Source organism: Protopterus annectens, chromosome 9.part0, assembly GCF_019279795.1.
Source record: "Protopterus annectens isolate FY-2018-M chromosome 9.part0, PAN1.0, whole genome shotgun sequence".
Classification (NCBI taxonomy): Eukaryota; Metazoa; Chordata; order Ceratodontiformes; family Protopteridae; genus Protopterus; species Protopterus annectens.
Window position 1 is genome coordinate 1071473262 of NC_056743.1, and position 14897 is coordinate 1071488158.

At 41.8% G+C, this 14897-nt stretch overlaps 1 protein-coding gene across 1 annotated transcript in view; it reads left to right on the forward strand.

Moving 5' to 3' along the window:
• ESPL1 (extra spindle pole bodies like 1, separase) overlaps positions 1-14897 on the forward strand; it is a 2570648-nt gene that overhangs the window by 2474971 nt on the left and 80780 nt on the right. The window contains exon 30 of the mRNA XM_044083892.1: positions 12028-12192. Coding sequence (XP_043939827.1) covers positions 12028-12192 — 165 coding nt within the window. The remainder of the gene's footprint in view (positions 1-12027; positions 12193-14897) is intronic.

The window sequence follows — 14897 nt, forward strand, 5'->3', positions numbered from 1 at the left end:
CCCTCAGGTGACATAACCCCTCAAACTGTCCTATCCCCTATGAAGACTGCATCCATATGCTTGATCTCCATCAGGAATTCCACTGCAGGAACAAGGATCCAGATATTAACCCCGCCCCATTCCTGAAGAGAGGCAAGCCAGCAAAGCTGTGTATCCCCCACCCCCATGACAGCTCCAGCACAAACTCAAGCCAGTTTTTAAATGCAAATCACCTGGGTTTTAGTTGGGGCTTTACCCTTCTATGCTAGTAGTGTTGGTTTCATAGATGCTGTTTGTACAGCAGCTACCTGGTCTTCACTGAACAGTTTTGTAAGGCAGTGTTAGTTGGACATGATATTCAAATCTAGGTTTTCTTTTGGGGCCGCAGTATTTACAGGTAAACTTCCATGTAGAACCACTCTCAAATATTAGTTTGAAGCTCTCTTCCAGTTTTAATAAGTATAACCTTCCCTTACAAGGCACAAAATGTGTGTACTTAACCATAGTGATAGCTCTGGTTGAGCAGGTTTATCTTTGACGTACCTTCCCTCTATCCCCAAGCTGTCACTTGGTTTAGAGGTTTGTCTTTGGATCCTGTTTGTGCGATATTCAACAGATCTTGCAAGGGAGGTACCTTGTCAGTGCATTATGGGTAAAGAGAATGGACTTAGTAGCTTGGAAAACTTTCTCATGTCAGTCCGTCCAATACATGAGAGCATTAGCCACGATGTTAATGAGGACGGACCTGTCATTATTAATAAGTTCATACCTTTCACATCTTGTTGGATAGGCTTGTTTTTTGGCAGATTTAGGCAATATAGATTTTTCTCTAAGAATACTAAGGTGCTTTCCGATGCCTCAACATACCTATTTACCTACCAGACTTATCCCTGTGTGGAATTCTGTCTCAAATAATTGAAGCCTTCCAAGATAGCTGCACACTGAGCAGCAACTTAATTTCAGCTCTCCCAGTGTGAAAAAAGAAACTCTGAAAAGAGAGACAGTGAACTTGTATTTTTGGGGAAATTTCAATAGGCTAGTAAATGCACTGCCTGGATGCCAGCAAAGAAAGACATTCACTGAACCTGAAAGAAAATGAATCACAAAAGGTGAGGAGAAAGCACTGGCTGGGAAGAATTTTGCAGCTGTTCAGCAAAAAGCAGTGCAAGCTCCAGCTTTGGTGCAAGACATGATTTCCAGTAACCTAGAGGAAAAAAGAAATCAAATGTACTCAGAGATGATTAAAATAAACAAAACACTGAAGGATATATCAAAGCAAATAAAAGGCTGGAAAAAATAGAAGGAGCTTTAAACAGATATGCAGATGGGGTGATAAAACTGAAAAAAATGAGGTCAAAATGAAGAAAAGGCTGGCTGAGTATGAGACTGCTCAAAAAGAGCAGTTTCCAAAAAATAATAGGATTAGAGGACAGAGCACGTAGGGAAAACCTGAGATTTTCTGCTGTACCATAGAAGCTGGAAGGAACAAGATTGTATTAATTTTATGAAACCATGGATAAGCAACTGGACTGGTATTCCACAGCAGGAGTTGTTAACTGAAAGGGCACATCATGTGTAGGTTCCAAACCTTGACCATGAGAAAGCAACCTAGACCTTTAATAGTAAAGATGTAATCCTACCAGCAGAGAGTTGGTTTTGATAAAACTGTGTCAGAAGGACAAAGTGCTAAAAGTGGAAAACGATGGAGTGTTTGTAGAAAATGATCACTCACTGTACACCAGACAGAAGAGGAACACATTTATTCCAGTATTCAGAAAATGTTGAAAGCAGGCATGAGATTCAAGCTGTTGTATCCAGCTATTTTCAGAATATTCTTTCATAGAGAGTCAAAATTATTTTTTGATGCAGAACATGCTACGAAGGAAATAAAAAGTTTGTCCTCGAAAAAGTGAGCTATCAAACGGAATACTTCAGTATCAGGACTTTGGAGTTAATTTACATATTATTCCCCGAGGTACAAAAGCTGGGCTAAACTAGAAGGAAAAAGAAGTTATGTCTTAACATAACGTCCCATCTGTGTTGTAGATCTTTGTTCAGTCATTACTGTTAAGACCTCAGTTCCATCCTCTGAATCGATATGGCTGTTTCCAAGCTCGCCCCAGCCAAAAGCTCTCAGCTAAGACCTACCCATAATGCCCCTCTCCTAGTTACTTCAGATCGAGTTTGCCCACCCTTCGATAATAGATGCAGTAATAGAAAAAATAGTAGGAGGCTCTGTCTGGGCAAATACCCTAACCAGGAGTTCCTAAAGTCCACCAGGAGTCCAGGCAGGGGGAAGGAGGGCGGGAGGTAATGAATGAACAAAGATCTACAAACAGATGGAGCGTTATGGTAAGACATAACTTCTTTATCTGATGTAAATCTTTGTTTATTTATTACCATTAGGACCGAGTCCCCAGCTACTTGAGTCCTGGGTGGCCCTAAGGAAAGATATTCCTGAGCACCATAGAACCAAAAGATGCTCGTCCTTTGAAGGCCAAGTCCAATTTGTAATGAGATATAAAGGTATGAGGTCTTGCCAAGTGGCTGCTGTGCAGATATCATTCATAGAGGCTCTGGAATGAAATGCTATAGAAGTAGGCATAGATCTGGTAGAATGAGCCTTTATTCTGGAAGGTAAGGATAGCTTATTCTGTTTACAGATAAAGGTAATGATGTTTCTAAGCCAGGAGGATAAAGTCACTTTGGAAACAGGTTTACCCAGTCTGGGTCCTGCAAAGGCCACAAACAATCGATCTGTTTTCCTGAAAGATTTAGTCCTGTCCAAATAACAAAGCTGCCAATGCACATCAAGGGTGTGCAAAAAGTACTCCCCTCTGTTAGAATGCTGAGGTAAGAAAACCGGCAGGTCAATAGATTGGTTAATGGAAAAGCCAGAAATTACCTTGGGCAAGAAAGAAGGGTCAGTACAAAGGGACACCCTATCCTTGTGGAAGATCAAGTAAGGACTCTTGACACTCAAAGCCTACAGCTCAGATACTCTTCTCGCTGAGGTAAGTGCTACTAGAAGTAAGGTTTTCCATGACAAAAATTGCAAATCACATGAATCAAAAGGCTCGAAAGGAGAACCTGTGAGAGACTGAAGTACCAAAGTCAAGTCCCAGAGTTCTAAGGGAGGCTTGACCGGAGATTTAACATGCAATACTCCTTTCAAAAAGTTCTTGCATAGGCGGTGTGACATCATTGAAGAATTATCAAGATCATTATAAAAATTGGCAATAGCTGCTTAAATGTACAGTGATCGTCGAAGCTGAGGCTCCTGCATGCAAAACAGTAGTCAGGTATTGTAGGATCTTTTGAATAGGCATAGGGAAAGGGTCTAAGTTCTGATCTTTGGCTCAAATAGAGAACCTAGTCCATTTACTAAAATAAACTTTCCGAATGGAAGGTTTGTGTGAAGCCAGAAGAATTTCACGAACCAGAGATGGGATGTCAGGCAGTCTGGCAATCATTGGAAGTGAAGGAACGAAACTGTGAGCTTGAGACTGTACAGGTTCAGATGAATCATTCCCTCAGGATGAGATAAAAGGTCTTGGGAATGGTCCAGGATCCACAGACTGTAAATCAGATGAGGCCATAGGGAAGACCCGGTGGCCAATCGTGTGTTAGAGCGTCCCTTGGTGGTTCCCCCTATGGGGGGAATCGGGGCAAGGTAGCTTCTGCATTTGTAGTTTGCGGGGGGGGGGGCAAACAGGTTGCAGCAAGGCTTGTCCTAGCGTTGGAAGATCCAATCTGCTGTTACATGGTTGAGGGACCACTCATGAGGCATCAGGATGTTCCTACTCAGATTGTCCACAATAAGTTTGGAACTCCCGGGAATGTGTGTTGCTATAAGGAAGTGGTTGGAAGCTATCGCCTAGTGCCAAATCCTCATGACTTCCCAACATATGGAGTAAGACCTGGTTCCGCCTTGCTTGTTGATATACCAGACGATTGACATGTTGTCTGACTGAATTGCAATGGTCCCAGAGGGTAGGGACGCATGGAATGCTTGCAATGCTAGGAGAACTGCCCTCAGTTCCAGGACATTTATGTGCAAATTGGCCTCCATGGGGGACCAGGTGCCTTGGACAGTCTTTCCCTGGAAATGCCCCCCACCCTAACAGGGAAGCGTCTGTGGTCATTGAGGCCGTAGGCTGGGGAAGACAGAACGGTCAATACCAAAGATTCGTTTGTGGGTTCATCCACCATAACATTTCTTCCTTGCAATGGTTTGAAAGATGTAACGTGGTCGAGTGGGCAAATGAAAGACATAACATGTGGTCGAGTGGGTAAATTAGCAATGACCATTGTGCAGAATGGAGCCACTGTAGGATTCTCATGTGCAGTCTCGCCAGTGGTACCAATGTAATGGCAGCAGCCATGGAGCCTAAGAGTTGCAGTACAAGACGTGCTGGAACATAGGTCTGAGGAAGAAGGGCTTGGATTTGGTGTGTTATGTTCAAAAACTTGTGAAGGGGGAGAGACGCTTTACAGGATTTTGTCGAAGACCGCTCCAATGAATTCCAGTGTCTTTGTTGGAGACATGGGGATTTGTCCTTGTTGATTGTAATCCCCAAGCGGAGAGCGAGACCTTGAGTGTAAGAAGATTCCTGGTCGGAGCGTAAGGAGCCAATCGTCTAGATAGGGAAACACCTGAAATCCTTGTAGTCGAAGATGAGCTACTACAACTGCCATACATTTGGTGAACACTCGAGGGGCTGTCGAGAGACTGAATGGCAGTGCCCTGAACTAGTAGTGATTGGCTCACAGCCGGGAGCTGTGATCCATCTTTATGCGGTAGTACACATCCTGGAGGTCTATAGAACTCATCCAGTTATCCCTCCCTAGGAAGGGAAGAATGGACTGTATCGTGACCATCCAGAAATTTTGAAGTTTGATAAATTTGTTCAATAGGCTGAGATCCAGGATTGGTCTCCAGTCCACTGTCTTTTTTGGCACTGAAAAGAACCTAGAGTAAAACCGGGATCCTGTCTGGTCTGGTCGTACTGGTTGGATGACTCTTTTTCCTTAGCAGCTTTTCTATTTCTAAGGCTGCTAATTCCCTCTGATTGGGTGGTACATCGGGGATGGGAGTTAAAGCGAATAGTATTTGGTAGCCTCTGGATATTGTTCTCTGCACCCAAACATCGGTAGTAATAAGATGCCAGGCTGGTAGATGCAGAGAAGAATGACCCCCGACTGCTTCCAGAGGAAAGCAATCGGGCTGCTGCTCAGGAGCGCTGGTAGGGTTTGCCTGAGAAAGAGTCTCTAGCTCCCTTGTTACATGGACCCCCTCTACCCCTAAAGGGACGTCTTCCGTATGAGTTACCCCCTCTGCCCTTAGGGGATTGTTCATCATGAGTGTCACAAAAAGGTCCTTGGGATTTCTTGAACCACATTTTTCCTCCCTTCTGGTTCCTGGAGTACGACCTCGGGGGGGGGGGGGTTGGAAAGGCGTATGACCACAGCAGACAAGGTCTTTCCGTCTTTCTCACTACGTGTAAGTGTGTCTCGTACTTTGGGTCCAAAAAGTGAAGATTCGTTGACAGGTGCATTAACGAAGAAAGATTTAAAGGGTACTGCGAAGTCGCATAACAGCATCCAAGCATTACATCTCATGACAACGCCTGATGCGGCAACTCGAGCTGCCCCCTCTGTGGAATGTGGTATCAAACGCATCAAGGAGTTCGAGATGGATTCAAGGGTAGCTAGCTGTGAGGCAACAATATCACGCACCTCATCAGGCAGTACCCCACCAAAGAGGGAGACATTTCGGAAATTAGGTCTCTTTGGATGCGAGTAAAGTGTGCCAGATAGTACAGGGACTGAATGGCGAATGTCGCTGAAGCATAGGTCCATTTCCCTAGTCTGTCCTTGGTCCTGGACTCTCCATTTGGAGGATGGATGGTGGAACTATCTTCTGCCAGTTCTCTCTTGGTGGCCGCAACCACGACCATAGACTTTGGGGACCCTTCCCCCTCGTCACAATCATTGTAGTCAGTGATAGATTTCTCCGGTGAATCAAGGTGCTTCCTCTTGCACCATTTCTTCCAGGGTGGCTTCCCAGTGGGATCTTCTGAGGAGGACTCCGGAGAAGGGGATTCCCTTCAAAGAGGGTTCTTGTGACTTCCGTGCCCGGGGTCCCAAAATAGAGAGCTGGGAGAGGTGCATGTTAGGGGAGGGTTCTGATACTGATGTCAATGGTGCTAACTGCGAGTCCACTACCTGTACAGCAGGCCCACCTGAGGAGGGATGGGAGTCCAGAACCGGGAGGGACAACCACAGAACTGGGTTCACACCTCACCGTGAGGAGCCCACCTCCAGGTGAGGCGCTTTGAGAGAACTGGAAGCTGTCAGAGCTGTGGACATAGATGGTGCCAGCGAGAAAATAGGCACCGGGGTAGGTACCAAGGTATGGATGGGTCCAAGCACTGCTTCAGGAGAGCATCAGTTCCACTGGAACTGATGCAGCAAGGGTGGATGGTGCCAACGGGGAAAACACTGGTGTCGGAACCGTATGCACCGGAGTGAAAGTAATCTTGTTTTTGGCAGGTATTCGGGTTTTGGAGCCGAAGAAACTGTCGGCACCATGGCTAGGGATGGTGCCGAAGCAAGTACAGTCATCGGAGCCAGTGGATCCAAGGATGGCACCGAAGTCAGTAGTGCTGAGGTCAGAATTGAAATAGGGGTGAATATCATGGATGGCACCGAGGGAGAAGACACAGAGCCTGGTGCCGAAGGGGCCTGTGCCAAGGGTGCCAGCAAAACACTCAGCCAACTCTGTTCCGTAACTGACAGAGATGCAGGAATCGAGTGACTCCATTTGTCCTTATGTTTTTTGGAGGGGGTGAGACCTCTGACCCAGATAGTCTCTGAAAAAGGTGTCTTGACTAATCCGTTTTTCCTTTTGTTTTTTGGTCTTTGGAGGGGATGAGACCTCCGACCCAGATAGAGCCTCTGAAAAAGGTTTCTTGAGTAATCCATTTTTCCTTAAGTTTTTTGCTCTTTGGAGAGGGTGAGACCTCCGACCCAGATAGAGCCTCTGAAAAAGGTGTCTTGAGTAATCCTTTTAAGATTGTTCTGCTACTGAACAATTACTAAAACTAGCACAAATGTCACAGTCACCTTTAATATGATCCACGCCCAATGCGATGTAGTGCTTGTTAGTGACAGTGTTTTTCATTCCTGAATGTTACTTTCTGCTCAGTTTTTTATACTGCCAGTAGTGCTTAGCAATTTTTATTTACACCTCTCAACTCTTCGTGTTTTTGTAGAAGATTGCTAATTTGCTCATATTTTTGTCTTGTCCCTCATAAAAAAATGATTTTCTGACAAATTACTGAAGATTAACGTCTGTCCATAGCATCAGACTCTGAGTTTTAAATATTTTATTGATCAGCAAAATGCATGCTGATGCAAACCATGTTAGTCTATTAACATTTCAAGTGAGAGAGCTGTAGAAGAGAAGTGGCAGCGTATTTTGCGAAACCTGTATGTTTGGTGCCCTTGCCTGAATTCATTTTACGTAAGAGAATGTGTTGGAACAGTTTGTTTTATTGAACTGGGTACTTGGTATTATCGTAACCACAGTTTGTCTGCATTCACAGCATTCTCAGCAACATTCTCTTCTTAACTGAAACATTGTGCTGCAGAGAATGCTGTCAATGCAGACAAACTGTGGTTGCAGTAATATGCATGTATAAAAAATGTATAATGAGACGAAATTGTTATGAGGACACTGTAGTTTATGAATTGTATAGACTGTAGTCGCAGCTGCATGATATGTTAGTGGCTGGACTTTTTACTTTGGTTAGTTTGGATTTACATTGTGCATGCTGGTTGGATTGGCCAATCAGCATGCACGTTTCTCATCTTTGCCGAGAAGGCATTATATAATACTCAATAACATACATGTATTTAGAAAGACTGTTAAGCAACTGTTTTTGATGATAACTTCAGAGCACAAAAACTTTTAGCACAACGTCTCAGGCAACAGAAAGTGGAAAGAATTGTCACCAAGCTTAGGGAGCCTATAACAAGGAAAATAACAGAGACCTTGTAAAGGTATTAGAAATAGTTAGGAAATTTTATGAAAATCTGTATAAGCAAAGAAATATGTATAACAAGAAAGTGTGCAAATGGAAATGCTTATGGAAGAATTAAATATGAAAAGGTTAGATGTAGATGAGGCTCTGTTACTAACAGGACAGGAGCAGATGAGATAAAAATGGTGATGTATAACCAATCTACAGGAACCTCCCCAGGAATAGATGGTATTCCTGTGAGAGTTTGGAAGCTAGGAGGGAAAAAACTGATAAAGATCTAGAAGGTTTTGTTTAACAGTATTTTAAAAGGAGGAGAAGCACCAAGATCCTAGAAGAAATTGGTGGTGGCTGTAATACCTAAAGATGGTAAAAAACAATCAGATCCAGCATCCTATATGCTCATTTCATTTCTAAACCATGATTATAAAGTCTTTGTCTATAATGGCTAAAAGAATAGCAAAAGTGATGCCAAAATTGATGGATTAATGTGATTTTGTGGAGGGGAGGCAAATATTCAACAACATTAACATAAGTGATGATCCAGAGGGAAGCAAAATGTAAGAAAATACTACTGTTGGTGGGTCATGATGCAGAGAAAGCATTCAACAGAGTAAGCCAGGATTTTGTGAGCAGGGCAATGGAAGCATTTGCATTCCCTGATAAAATTATAAAGTTGATTAGGGGGATATGTGAGGGATTGAAGGTGAAAATTAATGTGGGTGGGCTCCTCTCTGACTAGTTCTATTTAAGTAGAGGAAACAGGCAGGTGTGTCCTCTTTCCCTTTTGTTGTTTGTGTTATATTTGGACCCACTGGAAATGAAAATAAGGTACTCAGAAATTCAAGGATATAATTGGTATGGTGGTTAAGAAAAGCTGACTTTATTTGTAGATATTGTAGATATTATTTTATACCTGATAAAATAGCCGCAGTGGTGCAGCAGTAGCGTTGTTGCCTCACAGCAAGAGGTTCTCCCATTCAATTCTCAGCTGGAGCGCCTTCTGTGTGGAGTCTGCATGTCCTCCCCGCAGTCGAGTGGCGTTCGAAAGACATGTGTAGAATGGGCGTGCCTTCGTTGAAGGTTGGGCGTTGAGCTGGCACCTCGGCACCCGTAAAAAAAAAAAATCTACTACCAATCATTAGCAGACTGGAGTTCCGCTGTGGTGACCCCTAACCGGGAAAAGCTGAAAGAAGAACAAAATTTTATACCTGATAAAGCCAGAAAAGGACATTTCAGTGTTGTAGAACATTCTGAGACAGTGTTCAAGTCTTCTGGGGATATAAAATTAATAAGATAAAACAAAGGCAATAGCTGTAAACTATTTATCCACACAAAAATTGGTTCAGCAATACCCATATTTATGGGGAGATGATAAAATGAAGTACCTACGAGTATGGATTAAAAAGGATTATGCTATGGGAGTTAAGGTTATCTAGGAAGAAACTAAGCAAAAGATGATACAGAAACTGAGAAATTGGAAGCTATTTTTAATGGCTGTGGATAGCAAGATGCAAGCAGTGAAAATATTTTAGGCACTTTAGTTTTATACACTGATCAGGCATATTTTATCAACCAGAAGAAAATTTGTGGATAGCAATTAATAGAGAGTTGAAAGACTTTATCTGGGATGGAAGGACAGCAAGAGACAAGTGGGATAAGATGATCCTTCTAATAGAACAAGGTGGTTTGGGATTGCCTGATTTGAAGGGGTATTTCAGAGCTACATAGTTAAGGCTCCTATATACAGCACAAGCAGAAAGCTACAATTCAAAGTGGAAGGGGTTGATAAAATGGGGGGGGGGGGTCAAGAAATTAGGAGAGACTGGGATTTTGGATGCAGATCCTTAAGGAGAACAATGGTAACCTTACAGAATATTATATTCATAAAGTAGCAGAAAGTATTCCAAGGACTAAGCCAACACAGGAATGGAGAAAGGAGAGTCTGCTGATAAGGATGACTGCCATTAGGGGTACAGACAATAGGCAAGAGGGGGCTAGAATTTATTGGAGAAAACTGGCAAAGGAACCAAGTTATTGGGAGCAAATAATTAGGGAAAGTAATAGAATGGGAAGAAGCCAATAATTTATTTGGACTGCAGGCTAGAGATTGCCTTCCCAATCAATGATTGATATCAGAGTTATAGGCAAAGAGAAAGAATTAGGGGGGGTCCTAAGTGAAAGTTTAGTAGAATCTAGAACAGAAGCAGCTGTTAAAGGGGTAATTAGTGCAGTATATAAAATATTGTATGATAACTATAAGAAGCAATCAAAAGAAGCTAGAAAGGATTGGGAAGAGGTTGGATAAACAATTCACAAAGAAACAATGGGAAGATGTATTGAATCCTAAATATGCAGCAAGGTCTGGAAGATTTAGGATCTTTGCTTGGAAGTGTTTACATAGGTATTTTTATACTTAAAGTAGATTCCAAAGATTTTTTCCTCGGACAGCAAGCAGAGGTTTGATGGGGAAGAAAGAGGTAATTGGGAACACATTTTTGAGTGTAATGAGTTAGCAAACTCTAAAAATTCTCTGCAGAATACTCAGTCAGAAATACTGGCTGAGCAGATAGGTATAACTAAAGAAATGTTTTTGAGCTATGATACAGAATCTGAATTTTCAAGACATAGTAAGGCCTTGCCGAGTCTAGTTATGGTGGCTGCCAAGAAAGCAGTTGTTAGAAAATGGAAATAAAAGTTTAAAAGAAACTGTACTAGAAGTAGTGAATATAGTAACAGAGAGAAAACTGGAAATGGGATCTTTAGAAAAGGGTGGGAACAATACAGAATAACATTGTAGAGGAGGACTGAGGTTTAAAATGCGCCAGAATTTTAATGAGATATGTAATGTTTGACTGTCAATGACTGGATAGAGTATAAGTTATGTATATTGTCTGCAAATAAAAATTGTCAATATGGTTTGTTTTCACTTTTATAAATGTATGATTGCCTTTGTCATAAGCAATAATATAATAAAGATGTTTCTTGTTTAAAAAAAATTTTAAAAAAGGTAGACTGAGGCTAGAGATATTAGGGACCCTTGCTGCCTCCTATGTCATTCCATGCAGTGTAGGATGTGTTTTTTGCTGGCAAGAAGGATGCTTCTACTTGAAAAACATTTTGGCTGCTAAAAGTGGCATATAAGGTTTGTATACCCAGATGCTGGGCTTTATTTTTATAATGACCACTCCTCAATAAGTATTTTGCAACTGTACTTTATGTGGTGGTGATGGAGAATATTGGATCTTTTGTAAATGTGGGTCCAGAATAGCAAATGATGAGGTTACATAAGCATGCAGAATTGTCTGTTGCTGTATAACCACAGTAGCATGTTCCACCCATGTGGTCCAGCTTAATTTTAACTAGATAGAACGCTTGGGTACATGGATAGACAGCTAGCAAAACAGGTAGATTACAGTGTGAGATTAATTTCATTTATAAGGGGGCTGCCCCCAACCTTCTTCACCTACTTTTATTTATCCTAAGGATTATAAGTGGAGAAATGGAGGGCAACCCTTCTTACATATGGAATTGTCAAAGCTAATGTGTTTTTTGCTAAGCAACCACTGCCCCTCACTCTATTTATTACCTGTCAGAATAACAGCAATGTAAATTTACATTTTTGGCATAATATTTTGATAGTTGTGCAAAACAAGGTCCAATGTTTTCTGTTAGCACCCTTTATATTACATGATGGTATACACATGTGAGGTGGTGGTGGAATATTTTAAGAGGTACACTGAGAAGGATGTGTAGTATTTGATGGCAAAAAAATCAGCAAAACTGTTAAAAGATTAGCAAGAAGTAATAACAAAGGTAATTTTGTTTGCGATTGACTGTGTAAAAGAAACATACTGTTTTATGATTGTTCACCAGTATTACTTCAGCCTGGAAAATAAGGTTGAATACAACCTGTGCTATTTATTCTAATACTAGCCGCTAGCCTTCTAATTTAAATGCGATTTTTTTTTTTTTTTTTTTTTTTTTTTCTGTTGCTACGTAGTTATGCTGGACATGGAGCCGGAGCCCACTTCCTCGATGGGCAGTCTCTTCTGAAGCTGGAGTGCCATGCAGTTGCACTACTATTTGGGTGCAGTAGTGCTGCCTTAGCTGTCCGTGGACAACTGGATGGATCTGGCATTGTTCTGAAGTACATTATGGCAGGATGGTAAGTACATCCGACACCATTTTCAGGTTCGGTCAGATCTCGTCTGTTTCATTTTAGTGACAGAAATTAAACTGGTAAATCTGACTCTGAAGACCTTTTGTGCAAGTAACTTTTGGGATTTTTTCTTTGTCTTAAGCACAGCTCATGAATTGAGCAGCATCTGTAGAGTTTTTATAAGAGTTCTACTAGTTAGAGAGCTGTAGACCCTCTCTTCTTAAGCAAAAGGCCAGAAAGGTTTGCTCCTACATTCTGTTAGTTTTAGAGAAGATTGGAGGAAGCTTTGTCATTCTTACCTCAGCAGCTTTGCAAACATTTCTTGATGGTAATTCTGCTAGACCATTGTCTGCTGTCAAAGATTCCCTAAAGAGTGTCACTAAATGTGACCCCTTCTCACACACCATTGCCTGGGGTCACCATGGGAGTGTTTTTTCCCAGTTCCATTTTGGATGGACATTGCTTTCAGTGCAAAATGTTTCTATTTGCTCTGACTTCAAAATCCACAGTGTATTACTCGTGTACTAGAAATAGAAGCCTTTCATAAGCATCTTCATGTATATTTCCTATACTTGAACGACTGGCTGCTGCTGATCTTATCAAGAGACTCACTGGTAATATCCTTGGCTTTGCAACTGCAGTAGTTGCAGGCTTGGGTCCATACAACTGGATGGAATTCTGTTTCAGGAGTCTTGGGCTAAGAGTACATTAGTGTCATCAGGCTGTGTTATTTGACGTTAATGGTAGCCACAGTTTTTGGGGTTCCAAATACGTGTCTGGGGATGTCTGTGTGTCACAGGAGATGAGTGTCACTACTGACTGCAAGCATCGCTTGCTTAGACCATCTTTTTAAGAAATAGATCATTATTACTGGTCCTGGTGAGGTCTTTGATGATCCCCACCAGTTTCAGTGTGGGACTTCTCTTCCTCCAACAAAAACCTGTTTCAGGTTGGCTTAAAGATGTTTTGCTAATGGATTAGGTAGCTTATCTTTGTTTATTATTTGGGAAAGGTGGACTCCCTCAGAGAGATGAAGAGTTCATGCCTGTCAGCTGAAGCTGCTGACACAGTCTCTTGTTTGAGTTGATCAATCAGCCAGTGGTTTTTGTCTGTAATTAATGGTCAGCACTGCTTTCCCACCTAAGCCCCCATCTAGGAATGCATGTGCATGTCTCTGTCTGATACTAGCAGATTCATCATAAAACTTTTCGTATACAGGGAAAAGTTAAGATACTGACAGATTGCCTGAGCCACAGATTCTTACTTGGAGCCAGATTCACAAATCTGGTGTGATCAGGTCTTGCAGGGGAGTCTCTGTACCCTAGAGATTATCCTTTTTTCCACTCAGGTGTATGCAGTCTTCACCCTGCTTTACTGCCTTTATAGTGTAAGGGGGATTGTTGGAGGATATGTTTCCCCTGTTCTAGCTGGGAAACTTTGTGCATCTTTTCTCTTTTCTCTCTCTCTGCACCTAATCTTAAAACTCGGGCAAAATGCCAAGACTCGCTGTCGTCACTCCATTGTGTTTGAGAAGGGTTTGGTTTCACAGTGCAAGCCAAAGTGGTCCTTCTTATTTGTGGTGGTGTTCCACAAGGTGTGGTTTCTAGCTCAGTCCCCTTGTTTCTGCCAAACCTCTTGGATTCTCTGAGGCAAATGACCTTCAAGAAGCCTTCCGTTTTCAGACCTTCTCTGAACAGATGTTTTGCTGTTTAAATGTAACAGCTGTTCTGTGCCATCTCTTAAGTTTAAGAACTTTATAGAACTTGCTTTCAGATAGTCCCTATTCAAGGTGTGTGTATCTATGCACCATGACCTTTTGGAACCTAAAACTATTGTCCAGCACCTGTAGAGCATTTCCTCTGTGGAGTTGTGCATCTTTACCCATCTTTGTGGAACCCTTCTCTACTTTCCCCCATTTGGGACCTGTCACCTGCTGGTTTGGCAGCTCTGCAGTTTATCTTTTGGAAGACTTCTTGGTGCCCTGCAGTTCTGCTCAGAGGATTTTAGAGCATCACATTCTTTGTATGAATCATTAGTTTTAACTGTAATTGTGTGTTCCTTAGGATTAACCTGCATTTTTCCCAAAATTGCTAATGGAATATCTACTGCCCTAAAATCACTTTATTCACCTTCCTAGTTTCGCTGCAGGATGAAAATAGGATGTGCCTTTTGTACATATTGTATTTTTGCTGCCAGCTCACGTTTTGCTTGAAAATGGTGCATCAGTTAGGAATACAGATTAGCAGTCCCTCACCTTTGCTGAAGAAGAGAGGGTGCTTGCAGCAGCTAAGCAAACCCCTTGATGAAAGCAGCCTTCTATAGTATCGTCAGTGACCCAACTAATTCTGCTCAGGATACTATCAGTGAGTTCTATTAGCATTCACAAACAACACATACAAGTAAGACCCAAATACAGGTAAATTCAATAAAAAGTCATTGCACAGCACAAAGAGCTGCTACATAGCTTTCAAAAATCCATAGTCATAAAAACTTTTCTTTTCAAATCTTTCATATCTATGAAATTAACTTGGCAGAAAATGTTTAAAACAAGTAGTTATTTATATAAAAAAAAAAAAACAAAAGGAAAAGGTAGATGTACGGTGCTATGAGTCAGCAGTGAAATAAACACCCAGTCACAGGACATTGTGAATAAGCTTGCAAAGAAAGTTTGTACAACCTTGACTGTAAGCAAAAAATTCATTGTGCTATGA